Below are 20,352 nucleotides of genomic sequence, written 5' to 3' on the forward strand. Positions count from 1 at the left end.
CGAACCACGCAACATCCCTCTTCATACAGGGCCACCAATAGTCTTTCTTCAAATCCAAATACATCTTAGTGGCTCCGGGATGGATCGAGAACCTCGATCTATGCGCCTCCTCCATCAGAATGGTACGTTCCCTGCCTGTATACGGCACCCAAATCCGACCTTGAAAGGTCATCAGCCCTCGGCGATCGGTAACGAACTCGGTCACCTGCCCGATCACCCGCTCCCTCTTGCGGTTCTCTGGTATTACGGCCTCTGCCTGGGCCTCCCGAATGGTGTCCAACACCGGAGTCATCACCGTCAATCGCATACAAGTGTCTCGAATCGGGGAACTCTCTGCCCTACGGCTCAGAGCATCAGCTACGACATTAGCTTTGCCCGGGTGGTACAGGATCTCACAATCGTAATCCTTTACCACATCCAACCATCTCCTCTGGCACATATTCAGGTTGGGCTGATCCATCAAATACTTCAAACTCTTGTGGTCCGTGTATATGGTACACCGAACCCCATACAGATAGTGACGCCAGATCTTGAGGGAGAACACCACTGCCCCCAACTCCAGATTGTGGGTGGGATACCTCGTCTCATGAGGCTTCAGCTGCCTCGATTCATACTCTATCACATGCCCTCTCTGCATAAGCACCGCTCCCAACCCCGATATCGATGCGTCGCAGTACACCACAAAATCCTCCATTCCCTCTGGAAGGGATAACACCGGGGCTTCGCACAACCTCTGGCGAGGATTCTCAATCGAGGTCTACTGCTCCGGACCCATGAAAAAGCAACGCCCTTCCGGGTCAACTTGGTGAGAGGCACGACAATCTTGGAGAAATCCATGATAAATCTCCGATAGTAGCCGGCCAACCCCAGAAAACTCCTGATCTCGGTGGGTGATCTCGGCACCTCCCAACTCATCACAGCCTCAATCTTGGTCGGATCGACCAATATCTCATTCTGGTTAACGAGATGCCCCAAGAACTGGACCTCCCGTAACCAGAACTCGCACTTGGAGAATTTGGCATAGAGCCTCTCCGATCTCAAAACTCCGAGAATCTCTCTCAGATGTTCCTCATGCTGCTCTCTAGATCTCGAGTACACCAGAATATCGTCGATGAATACAATTACCGACCTGTCTAACATCGGTCTGCATACCCTGTTCATGAGATCCATGAACGTTGATGGTGCATTGGTGAGCCCAAAAGGCATCACCACAAACTCGTAGTGCCCATAACGAGTCCTAAACGTCGTCTTCTGGATATCCTCATCTCGCACCCTCATCTGGTGATATCCAGACCTCAAATCTATCTTGGAGAACCAAGATGCTCCCTGCAACTGATCGAACAGATCATCAATCCTAGGTAGTGGATAACGGTTCTTGACAGTCAACTTGTTCAACTCCCGGTAATCAATGCACATCCGGTGTGAACCATCCTTTTTCTTGACAAAAAGGATCGGTGCTCCCCAAGGTGAGCTACTCGGTCTGATAAATCCTTTCCCCAACAGCTCCTGAAGTTGTGAGGATAACTCCTGCATCTCTGGTGGTGCAAGGCGATAGGCGCCGCTCCCGAAACCAAATCGATGTGAAACTCCATGCCTCTCGGGAGGCACATCCGACAACTCCTTGGGGAAAACATCTGAAAACTCACGCACTATCGGCACATCACTAATCAAACCCGGCCCCTCTGCGGCCACCCGTGAATCCATCACATAAGCCACAAACCCGCTACAGCCCTGCTGTAGGCTCCGCCTCGCTCTTGCAGCCGAACAAAATGTTGACCCCGAACGGGTACCCTCGCCGTACACCGTAAGTAATCCCCCACTAGGGTCTCGAATCGTCACCAACTGTCGCTCGCAGTCTATAACAACCCCAAATCGGCTCAACCAATCCATGCCCACTATGACACACACGTCCCCCATCGCAATCGGGACTAGATCTATCGGGAACTCAACACCGAAGATCTCGAGTACACATCCTCGAATCACATCCGTAGCATACACCGCTCGCTCGTCAGCTATGGAAACTCGTAGAGGTCGACTCAATGCCTCCTGCTGGATACTGATGTGCTGACTAAACGCTACCGACACAAATGACCGACTCGCACCCGAGTCAAATAACACCAAAGCAGGTACAGAACTCACAAGAAAAGTACCTACGCATATCATAATATAAGCACAATATCTCAAACTCAACATAAACAAATGAAAGAATACATACCAGCCACGACATCGGGCGCTGCGCGGACCTCCTCCGCTGTCAACTGGAAGGCTCTCCCGCGAGCCTTCGGTGCCTCGGCCTTCATCGGGCGAACCTCAGTAGCTCGCACGGCAGCAGGGGGAGATCCCTACGGTGCTCCCTATACTGTCCCCCGCACCTGCAGACACTCGGCCTTCCGGTATCCGGTTTGGTTGCAATGAAAGCAAACCATGAACCCCTTGGGGCAATCCTTGGCTATGTGCCCCTCCTTGCCACATTTGTAGCAAGCACCTGATCGACAAACCCCATCATATCCCTTGCCGCACTTCCCACAAGTGCAGCCCTTCTGGCCTCCAGATCTCGAATCGGCGAGCTTTGCCTGCTTGGCTGCCGGCTGAGACTATGTCGGCCGCCGGTCCCTCCCCTGAGACTCGGCCTCCTCCCGGGCCTAAGTCTCCAACTCAATCTCCCTCTTCCGGGCATTTGCCTGGAGCTTAGCAAATGTCCGGTATGATGAGTTCGCCACGAACTCCCTGATATCCCTCCTCAAAATGCTCAAGTACCGACTCATGCGTGTCTGCTCAGACGACACGTGCTCAGGGCAAAACAACGCCCTCTCATGGAACATCCGTGTGATCACGGTCACTGACTCCGTCCCCTGCTTGAGGGACAAAAACTCCTGTGCCAACCGTTCCCTCTCCACCGGGGGAACGTACTCGTCTCTGAACATGATGGTGAACCTCTCCCAGGTCACCTACGAAATCTCTGCAAGAGTGAAGTTCGCCGTCACAAACTTCCACCAGTCCTTCGCTCCCAAGCGAAGCTGGTTCAGTGCAAACCGAACCCTCAAATGCTCCGGACACGAACAGGTGTAGAAGCATCCCTCGATATCAAAAATCCATCTCATCGCAACAATCGGATCCTGCGTCCCATCAAACTCCGGTGGCTTCGTGTTGCTGAACTCCCGGAACAACATCGAGTCACCCCCCTGAGGTCTAGCAGCAGCAACAGCTGCAGTAGCTGCAGCAGCCGCAGACTCAGTAACCGCTGCGTACCGCTCATCAAAGGTCTCAATCAATATGGTCTTGATAGACCCAAACATCTCCGGAATCTCGGCTCGGATCGCCGCAGCTACCTCATCGTGGATCATCTGACGAAGCTCCTCGTCACTCACGCCGCTCGTGTCAGGTCTGTGGCGTATCCCAACCAAGATGTCTCTGTAATACAAACATAGAATATCAGAGACTCGCTCGAGTATACCCGCACTCGATCACTCAACCCTACTTGTTCCCTAGCACCCTAACGATTCTTACTTGGACTGCGCACTGATCCGGTGTCTTCGGTAGTACGGGCCCTATACTACCGTCCAGACCGCATCAGTATTCACCCCAAGTCCTCCTCCTAGGATCCCAGATCATAAGTACTCTATATCTCGCTAGCATAGGCTACCCTTCGGTAGACCTCTCATAAGCTCCTCACTGCTACCTACTCACTCTCAAGCATCTCATAGCAGCAGAAATCTTTTTAGGCTAAGGCATCACAAATCAGGCCACTCTAGTCCTAATATGAATACCTAGCCTACTCTAGCATGCGTAACATATCTTAACATAACTCATAACACATAATGTAAGGGTATTTTGGGAAATCACCGTTCGGGCGCTGGCTGGTCGTACACACTGCTTCCTTCTGTTTTCTCAAATTCTTTTACTCTTTAGAAAATTGTTTATTTTATGAAAAACTTTCTCAAATCCTCAGTTTGAGTTCAAATACACCCGAAGGTGCATCCGAATCCCTCAAACCAAGGCTCTGATACCAACTTGTAACAACGTAAATTTCCAAAACAATTTTTCATTTTTAAAACATACTTTTATTCATAAAGTAATATCAAAACATAATGTATCCAATGTTATCATAACAAAACATATCCCAGAATCTCAATACATAAACTCCATGAGTGTGTACGGATCATACCGGCGCCTTCCCGCGATCCTCGCTAGTACCTGAAACACATAACACAACAACTGTAAGCATAAATGCTTAGTGAGTTCCCCAAAATACCACATACGCACATACGCCACTCAAGGCTATAAGACCTTCCGGTCACTGTGTCTCAGAGGACTTCCGTCCCACAACCCTGGTAGACCTTCCGGTCCTACCCGTAATGACCTTCCGGTCCATATCATCTTGACCTTCCGGTCCATATCATAATGACCTTCCGGTCCTTAGCATTCATAACATACATAACACATCCATATCATATAACAGCATACAACACATACATCTCATAGCATATAAGACCTTCCGGTCACACATAGGTACCACTCTAGGTACAGTATAGTGAGAAGACTCACCTCGTACGAAGTCGGATAAACTCTCGTGCTTGACGTCCCGACCTAGCCTCCTCCTATCATACGAATAACATTCCTGATCAATACCCTCTCATAGCCTCATATCTAAAGATTGGGTAGAAGGCCATCCTACCCCTCCTTGAACTGTCCTGAATCAGCTTGACCAAAACCCTAAGGTCAACTGAAGTCAACGGTCAAACTTTGACCCAACTCGTCGAGTGCACATGGGCGACTCGGCGAGTCCATGCGGGTCCTCAGAATCCTTCTAGCCTCACTTGGAACGTCGAGTCATCCCTTCACTCGACGGGTTACACCTGTCACGAATCGCGGGGCAACCCCGACTCGACTCGTCGAGTCCACTTATGAACTCGGCGAGTAGCGTCCATGGCAACACTCAAATGACCTTCTGAGGTCAGATCCGCTTCTCTAATCTATAGATCTGCCCTCCCCATCTACAATAATCACGTAAAGGTCCGACCTTTACACTCATGCAACACACATAGGGCTCTCTTTGGTGAAATCATCTCTAAAAAGGCAACCTAAGATCATTTCTTCCATGGAACAACATTAAGCAGGTTGGATAAGGCTCTTTGGACCTCTAAAGGTCCAGATCCAGAGTCTAACACTCAAAGGGACAATATACTCATCATTTCAAGCCAATAAAAGGGTATAGAAAACCCTAAATTCAAGGATCTCATACTAAACAGAAGAAGGGATCGATTTACTACCTCAAAGTTGCAGATCCAAGCTAGAAATCCACAGAATAGCAATCCCCTTGACCTCATCTTGCTGGAAACACCTTCTTCTTTGCAAAATCACACTAATAAGGATCAAAAAGGCTCTCTCTCTCTCTCTTATACCACTCGTTCAAGCTCTCTAGGGTTTCTCTCTCTGGACTGGTAGCCGCAATTGAGGGCTATAAGGACCCTTAAATAGGGCACAGGCCCAAAGATTTAGGGTTTCTGTCCACAGCGCGGACTCGTCGGGTCCACCCATCGACTCGTCGAGTCCCTTCATTAATCCAGTCAGCAAATCGCGATCCTACTCGACGAGTCTAGGCGTCAACTTGTCGAGTCCCTCCTCTTAACTCAAAATAAATGAATAGCATAGAATACCTGGAAATTCGGATGTTACATTTTGTAGTGTTTATTCCCTTATTTTAGGATATATTAATTGAATTATTCATATACCATAATTAAATATACTAAGGTTACCATTATATCCTTATTTATTTATTTAATTATTTTATTATTTCCTGAATTCTCATTGGTGCATACATGCACACAATAGTTGTCAGGAACATTTGAACCTCTTTCTCTCTCTCTCTCTCTCTCTCTCTCTCTCTATATATATATATATATATATATATATATATATATATATATATATATATATATATATATATATATTGGTGCATCTAATAAAGGCTTCATGTTGCGTACTTATGCAAATGGGTAAAGTAATTTGCATATGCTTCAACACAATACAAGGCTCGCATTTTGGAACTTGCATCGATATATTTGCACTTAAGATTTAGAGGCATTACCTTTATGGGAAGAAATATAAACTCTACACTTTACACTTTGCACAAATCACAAAATTTTACAATTTGCTTTCACTAGAAAAAAATACTTGAACATGAGAGAAAGTATGTGGATATAAGTGACTATGACCGTGAAATCAACTATAATGCATAAAATCTAATGTTGTAGTCGATGCTCTAAGTCAAAAGACACACGTAAAGTCAATCATGGGAAGATCGATGCGAATAAATTTAATATCAAGTATAATAGAAAAAAAATTCTTGGTAAGGCTACGATTGTGTGTTGCAAATGTTGTTGTTGAAACTCGTTGGATCTGGAACCTTCTTTTGAGAACTTCATTCACTGCTTGGTAAGGTTATTATTGTGTATTATGATAATGTGAAGTGTTGTTTACCTATATAACAATCTTGTGCAACATCAAAGAACAAAATATATCAATATTTACATCAACTTTGTCCATCACAAAATGGACACAATCCAATTACACGCTCATCATGTACCTTCCATACTTCAGCTTGTGAACATATCCACGAAGGGACTTCGTATCTCTCTTTTCACGGATGTCAGAAACAGCTTGAATGTTCGTTCTCAACCTTCTGAGCAAACTGTGTGGGCATATTAATGGACATACATTATTCTTGTATATTTAGAGTCAATTGTATATTAGATATATATATATATATATATATATATATATATATATATATATATATATTTCGTTATCCCTTTATTTAGTTGATTGGCTTTGTATTGTATTTAATTTGTTGTTAATGCAATTGATCAGTGATGTGAAATTACCAAAACAAATAGTCATGCATTAATGGAAGCTATAGCAACTACGCTATTTTTATATACGATGTGTTTTATCAAAGAGGTTGGGTCATCTTTAAGCGAATTCACTTACGTTACAACAAACAGACTTCCGTACAAGTCATGATGAGTAAAATTCCAAACGCATGGATCTATCATATATGTCAGGTGGTGTATTAAAGCTAACATGTCTTATGTTTTAAGTGTGACAAACACATACCAATCTGATCTCCGTGGAAGTCACTAGATGGTCGTGAAAACATTCTTAAGTAATTGTGAAAGACTAAATATACATGTTTAGTATATGGACGACTTGATGAGGAGTTGTGTTTAAGAGGTTACATGGATGAGATCTTGTAAACCGACATAGATGATTTCAAGTCTCGGTTTGATTTTATTTTTTTATTAAATGAACTTCTATAAGATGAAAGGGTTTGAAAGCAAGACAAATATGGCAATTCTACTACATAAGTTGAGTATATACATAAGCATGTGATGTAGAAAAGAAAGTTGCCTTGATTAGGAAACCTGTTGTAGACCTTGGAATCGCTTGCGGTATCTCAAATTCAATTGAAATTCTTTGTGACAATACTAGTGAAAATGCTCAGGCAAAGGAATCAAGATCCATCAGAAGTCCAAACATATATTCAGAAAATAACATCTCATCCTTGATATTGTTGATAGAAACAATGTTAGAATATATATAATTATCAAATGTCATGTTGTCTAGGGGTACAGGAATTAATAGAAAGGTGCCCCTCAACCAAATATTAAGGTTTCAAATCTTGCATGAGAAGAAAATATAGATTTAGGAGTAAAATAAGGAGTATCTGAGTTAGTGGTCTAAAAAGTTTTATTTAAACAATTTTTATATCTATCTTTTCAAAATAATATTGTTTTAAGATTCCTTGGTATTTTATGTTATTCAATTTTTAGAGTAAGTTATCTTTTTGGTCCCAAAGCTTGTTAAAATGTCAGTGGTCCATAGACTATAGTTTTATCTTGCAATTTCTCTGCCTATTCTCAGTTAGTAACATTTTTGGTCCCTATAGCTATACGCTAAGCGCCAAAATTGCAAGTTTAATAACAAAAATCATAGAACAATTGAAACAACCAGGTACCATAAGTGCAAAGTAAAACTATATAGAATATATTTCAAACGAACATTAAATTATTTACATGAAACTTATTACATACATTAGTGATACTTATATTTTACTTTAATTAAATTTTACTTTACAAAAATAACATTACTCTCTTCTTAATCACTTTACTTATAAATAACAAACAACACCATGTTTGAATGACTCATTCCATATGTGAAAACAAACCAAACATGATAAACAATACAACAACCCATTCCAATTCCAATCTCATTCCGTCATTCCATTACTTTCTCAATTCCAATCCTTTACAATTCCATTCCATGATTCAAAGTCCTAACAACAAATGTAAAACCACTCCCACAATACACCTTTGATGTCATATCTTGATGTTGACCAAATGTTACAACTTGTGGACTTATCTCATCACATGTCTTCCCTAATCCAAGTTGACCATGTTCACCCCATCCCCATGTCATCACCACTCCATTTTCTACATAAAATTTACACTTTTTTTTTAATTAATAATAAAGAAGCAAATAATAATAATAATATAAACCCAAAATTCTTGCCTGTTGTAAGGACAGAATGCTCTGATCCCGATGCAATTCCAACAACTTTTATCCCATCAAGTCCATGAATTTTTTCCACATGGGCTTCGTTTGAATCCTCTGTAAATCAAACAAGATTATAAAAAATTATAATTTTTATAAAATTTTGTGTTATGAGTTTCTTTATTTGGTACATACGTTTGACCGAATTGTCCTTTTGAAGGCTGTTAAGAACCCCATGATGCCTGCCACCTAGCATAACAATTTCCCCTTCATCTGTAATAAGTTTAGTTACAAGAATTAATAAACAATGACACTATTTTATTATTTTATATATATAAATTTGATTTTTTTTTAAATTTTACCTGTTAATATTAAGGCATGATTCCAACCAAGGGCAGCCTGTGTGAATGAGAATGGTGAAATTACTAAATTGGGACTAGACACATCTGCTTTACTTCCAAATCCTCTTCCCCAAGTGTACAAATCACCATTTTCTAACAACAAAATGTGATTAAAATATTAAAAATAAATGGAAAAGAAATTATGATTAGTGAGATGTGAGATGTGAAGTTTCTTTAACTTAAATTATTACTATCAGTCTATCACTAACCAGATAATGCTGCACTATGATCTCCATTTGCAATGATACTATTAATATTGATTTCCTTCAATCCTGTAACACTTTGTGGAAGATTTATTGATTTGACTTTGTTAGATATTCCTAGTTGACCACGTTTTCCATATCCAAAACCATATATTTGGTCTCCATAATCTAAAAATTCAATCATATAAGCAAAGAAACAAGCTTTTATGGATAATAAAAGAATACTCACAAATCACAACTATCAAGATTACCTTTCAACAAGACTAATGAATGACGCATCCCACATGCAATTTGGTCAACATGTTTGGATGAAAAGAATGAGACTTTGACTGGATAACTTTGTGACTTGTAATCACCATGTCCAAGTTGACCAAATTGCCCATCTCCACAAGTAAAAAGTTGTCCACATTCTAAAAGCAAATAAAGAAAAATCAGATTAACCAAGTTATGTGGTTTAGGTTTTTTTGTTGCAACTCAAGAACATGATCAATATTGTTAAAAATGACACTTTCAAGAACTCTCAAGTGAGTACAAACCTGAAACAAAACCTGAGTGATTCCATCCAGCTGAGACATGAGTTATATTGAATTCATTTAAAGCATCAATAATTTTTGGTTCTAAGCTATTGACAAGATTTCCATGGCCAAGTTGTCCAGATGTACCCCTTCCCCAAGTCAACACTTTTTTATCTGTAAAGAAAGAGAGAACACTTGCATAAAGATAAAAACAAATGGCATACATGTAAATAAGGGGAGAATAAGGGGGTATATGAGGATACCTGGTGTAAGGGCAATGACATGGGCCCCACCACAAGAAAGGAGAGATAAAGAAGGAAGGATAGGGAGAAGTTGAGGAAGGTGTTCATCTTGAAGCTTGCCTGTTCCTAGTTGTCCCTCTGTACCTGCTCCCCAACTCCATACTTGTTCTTCTTTTTCTTCTTCTGTATCTTTCACTCTTTCATTTGCTTCCATTTTGGTTTTACTTATTTGTGATCAAGTGGTGGATTAAACTCCAGAAATATGTTTGTTATAAATCAAGGTAATTTGAGAATCATACGAGTGTTAATCCCATTGGTCAATGAAGATGAAAAGAACTTGATTATGATCGATATTGTGAAGGTTGGATGCCTAAAAAACACATTAATCAGATGGATAAGTTCGACACTAAGAAACTCAAATCACAAATAACTTAAAATTAGGACCTAATGTGCAACAATCCAGGTGATTGCTTTTCCATAAGTGTTTAATCAAGCAACAAGTGTATTTTATGCATTAAGAATCATCCGTTATTCTAAATATGTACGTATGTTCATTTCAATTTCGTTGATGAGTATTCTTCTCAGTTCTCATACAAATGCGCAGTATAAGTGAGCATGATACAACTACCGATCAATCGAACGACACATTCTCATGTAAGCATATAACAATTTCGCGTATCAGATTTCTTCCACGAAAATGCAAACTTACCTAAAGTGTGATAGATGTTTACATAAACCAAAAAGTTATAGAAGTAAACCCTAAAAACCTAAATGAAGAGGAAAGAGGAGTATGAGATTATCAGAAGATGGGGAATATGATACCTTGAAGAGTGGTCTAAGAATCAAAAGCTTGTTTTTGCAGCTTCTTCACTTTCGTGCATCAATGGCAACAGGGCACCCATACTATGGTCTCAATTTTGACTTTTGATTTCCTTTATTTGACTTCCAAAAGATAGTTGTCAATTTGTAATGCCTTTATTTATGGGTTTTTGTTGTACAGAGTTTATAGGCTTTTGTAGTTTTTATTTGAAGGGAACACGTTTTTTTAGTTTCTAATGCCTTTATTTATGGGTTTTTGTTGTAGAGTTTATAGGCTTTTGTAGTTTTTATTTGAAGAGAACTCTGCTTTTTTTAGTTTCTATATATGTTTTACATATTTACATAGATACTACATCAACACTTGTAACGTTATTACGTTATTATTATTTTTTTGAAACGGCAAATAGGCAAATATATAGTGTAATAAAAGGTCACCACGATTAGCAAGTAGCCAATACGTGGGACACGTGAAAGAGTACAATGATTGTTTACAATTGGAGATTATAAAAACAGACACACTCTGATCTACCTAACCAAGAGATTTCATATATTTAATCCAAACATAGGCTTGTAAGATGACATTATCCGTAATCTTGGTTCGAGGTGTACCTTGATATTTTAAGATCTTGTTGTTCCTTGCTAGCCAGGTATGCCAAAGAAGGCAAAAGAAAACAACACTAAGAGTACTCCTTTTTCGAGGACAATGGCCACATGCCGCTCCAAAATATGTGAATTCTTACACCATTGAAATTTGTCAACTTGGAATACTGCACCACTTAAACACCCAGTCAAGTCACGAGCCTCCTGTGCCATATTACACCTTATAAGAAGATGATCTTCTGTTGCCGATTCAATACCACACAACGGGCATAAACAGTTTTGGACCAATATACCCCTACGTGCCAAATTGCTTGCCATGGGTAATCTACTCTGCACAACCCTCCATACGAAGCACCTCGCCTTTAAGGGTATTCCTTTATTCCAACAAATCAAAGGTCCACCAGAGAAGAGATTCCAGGTTTTGAGTCAATTATTTTTCTCATTGTGCCAAGAATGTACATGCCATCTAGATTGGGGTTGAAGCCAAATCCCCCTGTTAAATTCAACCTTGGCATATTTGTGATTAAGGAGCATAGATTTGATAAATCAAAATATCATTCAAGCAACATAATTGAGAGTTCCATTGCCACGAACAGGTCGAATTGTCGATTCTTTCACTGACATAGCACCGTTTTATCTTTTCTAACTCGTATAGTCTCGGGAACCTTTCTTGGAGGGTTATGCTTCCACACCAGATGTCCTTCCAGAACAAGATGTCCATGTTGGAATGAGGGATTAGAGAAAACAACGCGTTTAGATCGATTTGGGTCTCTGGAAGACTAATGGCCTTTTGGATGTTGCACCATGCTCCTGTGGTGGATTTTTTTTTTTTTTTTTGCGATGTATGTTAGCAGTTTCCTCTTTAGATTGTGTATGCTATCTATGCATACTTTCTAAATATTATCTTTCTCTAGCTTTAATCGTCACCACCATTTAGTGAGAAGAGCTAGGTTTTGTGCCTGTAGATTTCTGACTCCAAGCCCGCCTTTTTTTTTTTTGAAGCTACAATCCTTTCCTGAGAAACCTAATGAATTCTTGATTTCGAATCATCACCACTCCATATAAATCTACGCCTCATCTTTTCCAACTCATCAGTTATGTCATTAGGAGCAGGGCCGGCCCATGAGGGAGGGCACGTTGGGCGACCGCCCCGGGCCTTGCCAAATCTCGGGGCCCCCAACAATTAGTGTATATATATAGTTTTAGTATATAAAATATAAGTTGCAAAATAAAACCAAAGGCACCTGCAGATGAGATGGTTGAGGGGTGTTATACATTGAAGCGGAAGGTTTGACTACCTGAGTTCGAACCTCTTCAACTATTTGTATTTTTTATCACTTATTTTTTTATATCTGAAACGTTCATATGGATATTTTTTTTTTATTACTTTTATTACGAATGCTTTATATCTGAGATGTTCGCATTGCGACGACTCAGTTTTCAAGAAAAACAGATTCGCCCTTCAGACTTCTGAATTAATGGCTTTTTACTGATCTTCCGTCGTCGGCTTGTCGCATGCATATGCTTCTTTAACTCTTTCTCTCCTTTCGGTTAGTGATGTTGCATCCCTATGCTTCGTGAACTATTTCTCTCCTTTCGTTTAGTGATGAGATATCCAGATCTTCAAGCACTTCCTCATGGAGGTTATTTATTTTATCTTATGTTTTTATATCAAAAAGATACTCACTCGTATTTTTTATTTAACATAATGATTGCTAAATGCTAACTAATTGATCTGTTTTAGTTTTCTTATGGCAGGAAATGAGATTAGGGTTAGACCGTCGGTATCAAATATTCATTTTATTCAATATCTATTTCTTTTTTAATTTAAGGATTGCTAGCTTTACATCACACTATATTCTAAGCATATTTTGTACCAACTTAAAATATGTGATGTTTCCAAAAATTAATCTTTAGTTTGAATTTGATAGGCAGCCAATTGAATATCTTGAATTTATTTTGAAAGAAGAGGACGGGTTGGTATTAATGGATGATGTTAAAGAGACACGAAAAAGGGTTTTAGAAGTTACGACTGATCTCTTTTTGTTTATTAATGTGTTTGGTTATACCACTGAATCGATGGAAGCTCCTAGTGTTGTTTTACAGTTATCTTGATATTCCTTTAGTAGTTGTTTGATGTCTGGATGAAAAATGTCAAAGTGGAATGTCTTTTTGAGATAATGAAAAAGTTTGATGTTATTGTTTGCTTAAAAATAGAGCTAATATTCACAAAATGATATTGTTCACAAAGACTTTCATATTTTCTATCAAATGGGCTTGAATTGATGTCTCTTTGCAAGATTAAATTGTTCATTGTCACTGTGTTTTGGATTGCATTGTTTCATTTTAGGCTATTGTTGCTTAATGTGTTTTTTTTCAATACCTGATGATTAGATTTAGAGCCTAAAATTTATTGAAAGTTATGATGTTTTTTCTAATATTTTGCCTTCATTTATTGGAGAACATTCTTATTTTTTAAAATTGTATTTGCAATCTCCCTGCTTGCCGTTTAATATATAAAATCTCTTGCCCTAAAAAAACAATATTTTTCTAAATTTTAAGGGGCCTCAATATTTGCTTTTGCCCCGGGTCCTAAATCGGCTTGGACCGGGCCTGATTAGGAGTTTTAAAGATAGAAAAGTAATACGTAGGTATACTGTTTAGGACAAGTTCTATTAACGTGAATCTCCCCCAAACGATAGTGTTTTTGCTTTCCATGTTGCCAACCTTGATTGAAATTTCTCAATTACCGGCCTCCAATGTTTTTTTCGGTAACATGTTTGCTCCAACTGGGATTATTATTAGGGTGGCAAAATTTATGATGGGAGTAGAAATATATAACTTATAACAATTCTTCCGAACAAAGTTAATAAGATTTAATATGAGATATATATATTTTTTGTTGGGGGTTGTTCATTACAAATATGTTACAGTTTTTTAACAACATGTTTAAAGGTGCTCTTTTTTGACTAACCACGCCATGTACAGACTGGTTCGCTATTGATATGAGTTATTCTTAGAGGTCTAGTGCTCAAGCTAGCTGAGTTGTGGTTATTATTTATGTTGTTGAAAAACCAACAACATCAATTCAAAAGATAGTGCATATACAAATCTTTTAAGTGGGCGAAAGAGATGTTTAAGGTGTTTATCCACATATATTGAATGATACTTTTTCACAATTAAAATTGTGGTAGAGAACAATTATAAAATGTAACGTCTTTTATCATTTTTAATGTTAATGTAATTTTTCGGGAAAATTTTGTATATGAACTTTTTAAATATAAAAATATCATATTTGTTCACCCTAACTTCTAAATATCATATTTATCATTTATAAACTTTCAAAAATTTATATTTGCCTAAATAATTTTTTTACCACCTTTTAAATATTTTATACTTATTTTTTCATATTATAAATTCATAATAATGGTATTGAAGCCGCAGCTAAACCACCTAAGGCAGCATCTTAGTATTGGGTATTGTTCATATGCCAATAACTAAATTAATATTTATAATAATTATTAAAAAAATTGACCATACTCCATATTTTTAAACACGTGTGATATCAACAAACATATGTCATACGATGGTTTCTTCGGAAACCTCCAACAGTACCAAAAATTAAAAAACCGATAGTGAGTTCAGAGTAGAAGATACAATGGAGAAATTTACCCACGTCTAATTACCTTTAATTCATTTTGTTTGGCATTTTATTTATTGATTAGCTTTGGCTTGTATTTGCTTGTTGTGTTGATGTTAAGTAGTATCCTCTATCCCGTATTATTTTGAGTAGGCTAAACATGAAAATCAATTAATCATCACGTCAGTGGTAACTAAAACTTCAAAGAAAAGACTCACCAATATAGGCTTTGGAAGATGGAAGCCGATTTGATGGATTGCAATCCTTCAAATCTCTTGACCATTATCCCATGTCCCCTATAGCTTTTGATTCAATGTGATTAGACAATTGTGATGTAGTTTTTTTGAGGTACATGATGTTATTTTTTAGATAGAAGATGTGATAATGTTTTCTCAGTATCTAAATAATATAGTTATTCTAAGGGAGGAGGGAGTCGTTTCCTCCCAACCCATTGAACCCACTGTCACATCAATTTTTGTATCTTATTTTTCTTCATCTTTCCCAACCCACAACACATGGAAATCCTATCTTTCTCAACTCATTCAATTAAAAAAAATACAAAACAATTAAGGTACAAGTTTTAAAATACATGGTACAAGAGAAAATGAAAGAGAGAAAGTAGAGAGAGATAATAAAGTGGGTTCCAATTAACCAACCCGTTGAAACGGAAGTGGTACCGCCGGTAACTCTATTGTTAATTAAGATTTTACATTTGATTATTTTGTATTTTTTTTTTTAATTGAATGGGTTGAGTGGGTTCAAAAAGATAGGGTTTCTGTGTGTTGTGGGTTAGGAAAGATGAAGAAAAATAAAAGAAAAAAAGTGATGTGACAATGGATTGGAAGGAAATGACTCCTTCCTCCCTAATGGAAGAGAAAATGAGAGTTCAGTTTATATTTTTTTCAAGAAGAAAATTGATTTGGATGTTGAAAAACACTCGTCAAAGTGGAAAAGGACATCCCTTGATCATAGAAAGTGATAGTGAATTAGTGATATAATATGGTCAGAAACTCTAAGTACACACCACTAATTCCACGTTTGAAGCGAGTCCAAATGGATAGTTGTAACTTTGACATTATTAGGGTTAGGTCTATGTGAAAAACGATTAAAATAATAATTTAGGTAATATGATATTGTAAAATTTTAAAAACGATATAAATGAAATTTTAAATTTATATTTATGAGAAAGGTATAATAATCTATTGGTAAAAATATAATTTAAAATTGTAGCATGTTTAAATAGGTTAAAAAAAGATTTAAACAAATTCACATAAATAAATATAATATTAAAAAATTAGGTTGATCAATATTATAATATGTTCTTCCTAACTTTTTAATCAAATTTTGTTTTATTTCATAACATCATAACTACATGATTTTCATGTGGACCTTTTATTAGGTCTGCCACTAATAAGGCTATTAAATTCATTAGCTTACTCATTTGTGCAAACTTTGATTATGACTAAAATATATATTACTCATTTGTGCAAACTTTGATTATGACTAAAATATATATTAAAAAAAGAAGTAAAAAATCACAAGGCTCTAAAAAGTAGTATTTTTCAACAAGCTTTGTAAAATCATTTAACATCCATCTTATACCCTAATTCAAGAACCAAGATTACAAAAATCACCCCCATTATTTATAGCTCTATTTATCCTACCCAAACTGTCACAGTTTGATGATCAACAAAATCTACACCTTTAATGAAACCATGAATTAGCCAACATAAAATAAAAATCCAAACAAATTATTACAAATTAACACAACTCAAAAATCAAAACCCCATAAGAGCAACTAATAAATTACCATCAAATTATTATTAATGATGTTACAAACTTTTACAATTCTAGGCTATTACTTCAAGAATCCTTCAAATCAAGAACAATATACAAGTCTTATAACTTCTTGATGTACAAATCATCTTATCAGAATTATACTTTAATTTGAGCATCAATGTCACAAAATATCATCATAAGCAACAATTTCCCTACCTCGTATTTGAAGATTCAGACCTTTTCTTCTTCCACTACTGCTCTCAATCTCATTGCTGATGGTTGTGTTACCATCTTTCTTTTCATCTCTGGAGTTCACAATCACAGACCCAAGCTTGTTCCCTCTTCCATGTCTGCTAAGAGGTAACTCTGGTTTCAATAGCTTTGATGACGACGAATAACCTTCTCTCTTTTTAACCCCTTCCCTCCATTGTGGCACTGGATCAGTCGCCCACATCACTTGCACCTACAACATTACAAAATCATTAATTTAGTTTTCTATCAGAATGTGATCTTTTTGGAGATCATAAACCTAATTGATGAAAATGTTCATTCTAGTCAACGGATCTTCTTTTCGTACATGAATTTTTTCTGTAAAGCAAGTGAATTTTTAATCGAATGAGTAAGATTGAGAGTTACCCTAGTGGAATGGAGAGTGATGCCGAAGGAGGGATCGAGTGAAGCGGCGATGGCGGATTCAGCAGAATCTCTTGAACGAAAGGTGATGTTGGCGACACCGCCGGAATCCATGCGTGTTCGGGAAATCGATCCGTAGATCTCGAATCTGGACTTGAGGTCAAGGACGGAGCAGTTGGAGGAAAGGCCAGTGACTACGACTGCAGTGTTGGTGTTACCGGAGGATGTTGGTTTGTCTTGAAAGTAGTCATCGCCGTCGGTTGCCGGATCGGAAGGGAGAGGACGGCGGCGTTTGGGGAAGTTGTAGGGCGTGTGGCGGGAGAAATAGGGTTTATCTCTCTTTCTGTTATTCATGGTGCGTTTGTGAGTTGTGGTTTGGTGGTAGGATGAAATTCGGGGCTATTTTCAAGCTAAATTACTGAATTATTCTTTTCTGATTTATATATCATATTAAATGTACTGGAAATATACTTTAATGATATAATTTATTAATGACAAAATTTCATAATTCGTCCTTGTCGTTTATTAAAAGTATCATTTTAAGGCACAACTATCAGAAACGTTTCATATTTGTTCTCATGGTTTTAAATTGTTTCAATTTCTTTTAGACATAATTTAATATTTTCTTTAACCAATTTAATTTAAAAATAATAATAAGAATAAAATTCAACCCATTCACTGTCTTCGTCAATCTTTCACCATCTTTCGCATCTTTCTTTCTATCCTAACCTCAATTGACAACTCTTCTCTATCTTTCGGCACTGCTCTTATCCATCATCACTACTATCACTACCTTAATTTTTGTCGATAAGTTCCTATTTTGTTTTCACTCCTTTGTCAATATTAAGTTAATACGGTTGTTGGTCACGACTATTTTCATACATACACTGTTGGTAGATATGATTTGAGATCACTTCTCTCGTTTAGAGACGAAACCCACATGGGCATACTATATGTATCACCTCCTTCCTTTTCATACATGGGTCTTCAAAAATTTAACAAAGTTAATAATACACTATTTAAGAGAGGTCGAACAAAGAAAATAACAAAAGAGGATAATATAGAGGATAAGTCTTAGTAAAACATAGAAACAACTAATGTAGCTGTGTATGGGTAGGGTTATAGTCTCTATGTTGAAGTACAATTAAAAGTATTTTTTTATGTGATTGAGATATATTAGGAATTAAAATACTTTATAAAATATTCATACTTAGTGATTATTGAATTCAAGTTAATAGACCAAATTTTCTACACTAGCTTTATATTTCTGTTGAAGTTTAACAAATAAATCATATTTTAAGGATTTAATCGATTACATTTTACTAAATAGAATTATATTAATTTGAAGTTATAAAATTTTATTGTTTATTTGTTTGTTACTATATTTCATATCTCTAGTAGAATACTTAGATTTCTAAAGATCTATTATTAATAAAATGTTTGTAAAAATGTACTAATAATAATTGTAGGTCAATTTTGTCTACATAATTTTATTTATAAGTTTAAGTTTCGGCCCCCTCGGTTCAAATGGTTGTGTTCCGCTTCTGCAGGATAATTTAACAAAGTTAATACACTATTTAAGAGAGGTCGAACAAAGAAAATAACATAAGAAGGATAATAGATAAAAGGAAGGTTTACTCTATGTTACAAAATTTAAAATCGACCATAAAAATTTAGAATTCAAAATTTGTGTATTTAATATCGAGATTTGTGTTTTTGAGAGAACAAATATATCTGATGCGCACGGACAAGGTTTGAAAACTCAAACCTTGAGTTAATACTTTAAGATCAATGTCTGCTTACTAATGAATATTCTAGTCAAGTCTGGATAGACCAGTCAAGTATGAGTTAAAGCATTCAACAAATATTCAAGCCATAAATGAAGAATGAGAATAATGATCAAAGTAAGGTTAATAAATGAAGAACAAAGAGAATGTTGTAAAGTGAGAGAAGTGAATGAGATATTGCTAAAAGGTTTGAACAAATCCGTCTTTAGATTTAACATTGAATGCTCCTTTAAATAGGAGTACATAAAACATGGTACTAACCAATTACAAACATAGGACTGGATAAAAGAGTTACATCAGACACTCTGAATATCTGTGTTGACAAACAAAGCTAAGTCCTATGACAAGTTAAATCAAACAAAAGACAAATACATTTAATGCATAAGGACAAGATATGGATTCCGGAACAGCAAGCATTCGAGACACAAGGTTCATTCCGGAATGCCTTCGCTCTATCTTCACATCACCAACTGCTCACCAGGTCCGGACACAAACACATTCCGGAGCAGACTTCATTTCGGAACTATAGCTGGCTTCGGAATTGACAAAAGGATTTAGGATTGCTAGAGGTTCACTTTCAGGTTCCAACAATCTCCCCCTAAGTGAACTTAGCAATCAAGTCAGCTTAGATCGCTTCTTCCTTGATGAATGTGTAGGCTCGGAACAACCATTCTCGGACTTCAATGTACCAGGTCAGCTGACTCACAAACTTTGCTTTCACTTGTTCCGGAGCTTCAGACTTGGACGTACGGTTGATGAACTTCTGAAGAGCTTTTGTTGGAACTAGGTGTTTGTCAAGGACTCGAAAAAAGTCCTTTTTATTTGTTCTTTTCGTCTTGTACACAAACCCTAGAATCGGATCATCAATAGGGCCTTCAGCAAGAAGTTCAGCTTCCGGAAGCACATACTCAATCTTGGCAACAAAGTCTTCAGTTCCGAAGAGATGAGCCAACTCATAGTCGCGTTGACAGAATTTCGCAACATAGTCTTTGAGGAAGCTCATAGCAGCATGGTAAGCACCCATGCTGATATCATCTTTTTGGAGTCCTCGGAAGTGAGCAGCTAAGGTGAGAATATCATTTGGTTTCATTTCCGGAAAGTCAGCATCGGTGATGGTTTGGTAAGTTGGTTTGTTTCTGATAACATGGTACTGGAAAAGAAGACAGTTGAGTTCGAACTT

The 20,352-nt window shown here is 37.5% G+C and overlaps 2 protein-coding genes across 2 annotated transcripts; both read right to left on the reverse strand.

Moving 5' to 3' along the window:
• Positions 1-8,233: 8,233 nt before the first annotated feature.
• Positions 8,234-10,891, reverse strand: LOC145166336 (Regulator of chromosome condensation (RCC1) family protein). The gene is made up of 9 exons (XM_079085289.1): positions 10,737-10,891; positions 9,936-10,284; positions 9,694-9,846; positions 9,409-9,567; positions 9,164-9,325; positions 8,916-9,047; positions 8,749-8,826; positions 8,572-8,670; positions 8,234-8,492 (listed from the first exon to the last, which is right to left on the reverse strand). Exons 2-9 carry the CDS (start codon positions 10,126-10,128, stop codon positions 8,308-8,310), a joined length of 1,161 nt encoding a protein of 386 aa, XP_078941415.1. The 5' UTR covers positions 10,129-10,284; positions 10,737-10,891; the 3' UTR covers positions 8,234-8,307.
• Positions 10,892-16,762: 5,871 nt separating this feature from the next.
• On the reverse strand, positions 16,763-17,807 carry LOC145166337 (homeobox leucine zipper protein). The gene is made up of 2 exons (XM_079085290.1): positions 17,389-17,807; positions 16,763-17,215 (listed from the first exon to the last, which is right to left on the reverse strand). The coding sequence occupies exons 1-2, from the start codon at positions 17,737-17,739 to the stop codon at positions 16,934-16,936; spliced, it is 633 nt and encodes a 210-aa protein (XP_078941416.1). The 5' UTR covers positions 17,740-17,807; the 3' UTR covers positions 16,763-16,933.
• Between the last annotated feature and the right edge of the window lie 2,545 nt (positions 17,808-20,352).

The sequence above is a fragment of the Lactuca virosa genome, chromosome 3, assembly GCF_052849685.1.
Source record: "Lactuca virosa cultivar CGN04683 chromosome 3, Lactuca_virosa_CGN04683_v6, whole genome shotgun sequence".
NCBI classification, from domain to species: domain Eukaryota; kingdom Viridiplantae; phylum Streptophyta; class Magnoliopsida; order Asterales; family Asteraceae; genus Lactuca; species Lactuca virosa.

What these genes read in the sequence shown, in the direction of transcription:
- LOC145166336 (XM_079085289.1), bottom strand. Translation starts at nt 10,128, where the DNA reads ATGGAAGCAAATGAAAGAGTGAAAGATACAGAAGAAGAAAAAGAAGAA. An exon ending in TCATGCCTTAATATTAACAG is followed by an intron (nt 8,827 to 8,915) that starts GTAAAATTTAAA and finishes AACTTATTACAG; the next exon opens with ATGAAGGGGAAATTGTTATG. An exon ending in AAAGGACAATTCGGTCAAAC is followed by an intron (nt 8,671 to 8,748) that starts GTATGTACCAAA and finishes TTTGATTTACAG; the next exon opens with AGGATTCAAACGAAGCCCAT.
- LOC145166337 (XM_079085290.1), bottom strand. Translation starts at nt 17,739, where the DNA reads ATGAATAACAGAAAGAGAGATAAACCCTATTTCTCCCGCCACACGCCC. An exon ending in TCACTCTCCATTCCACTAGG is followed by an intron (nt 17,216 to 17,388) that starts GTAACTCTCAAT and finishes GTAATGTTGTAG; the next exon opens with GTGCAAGTGATGTGGGCGAC.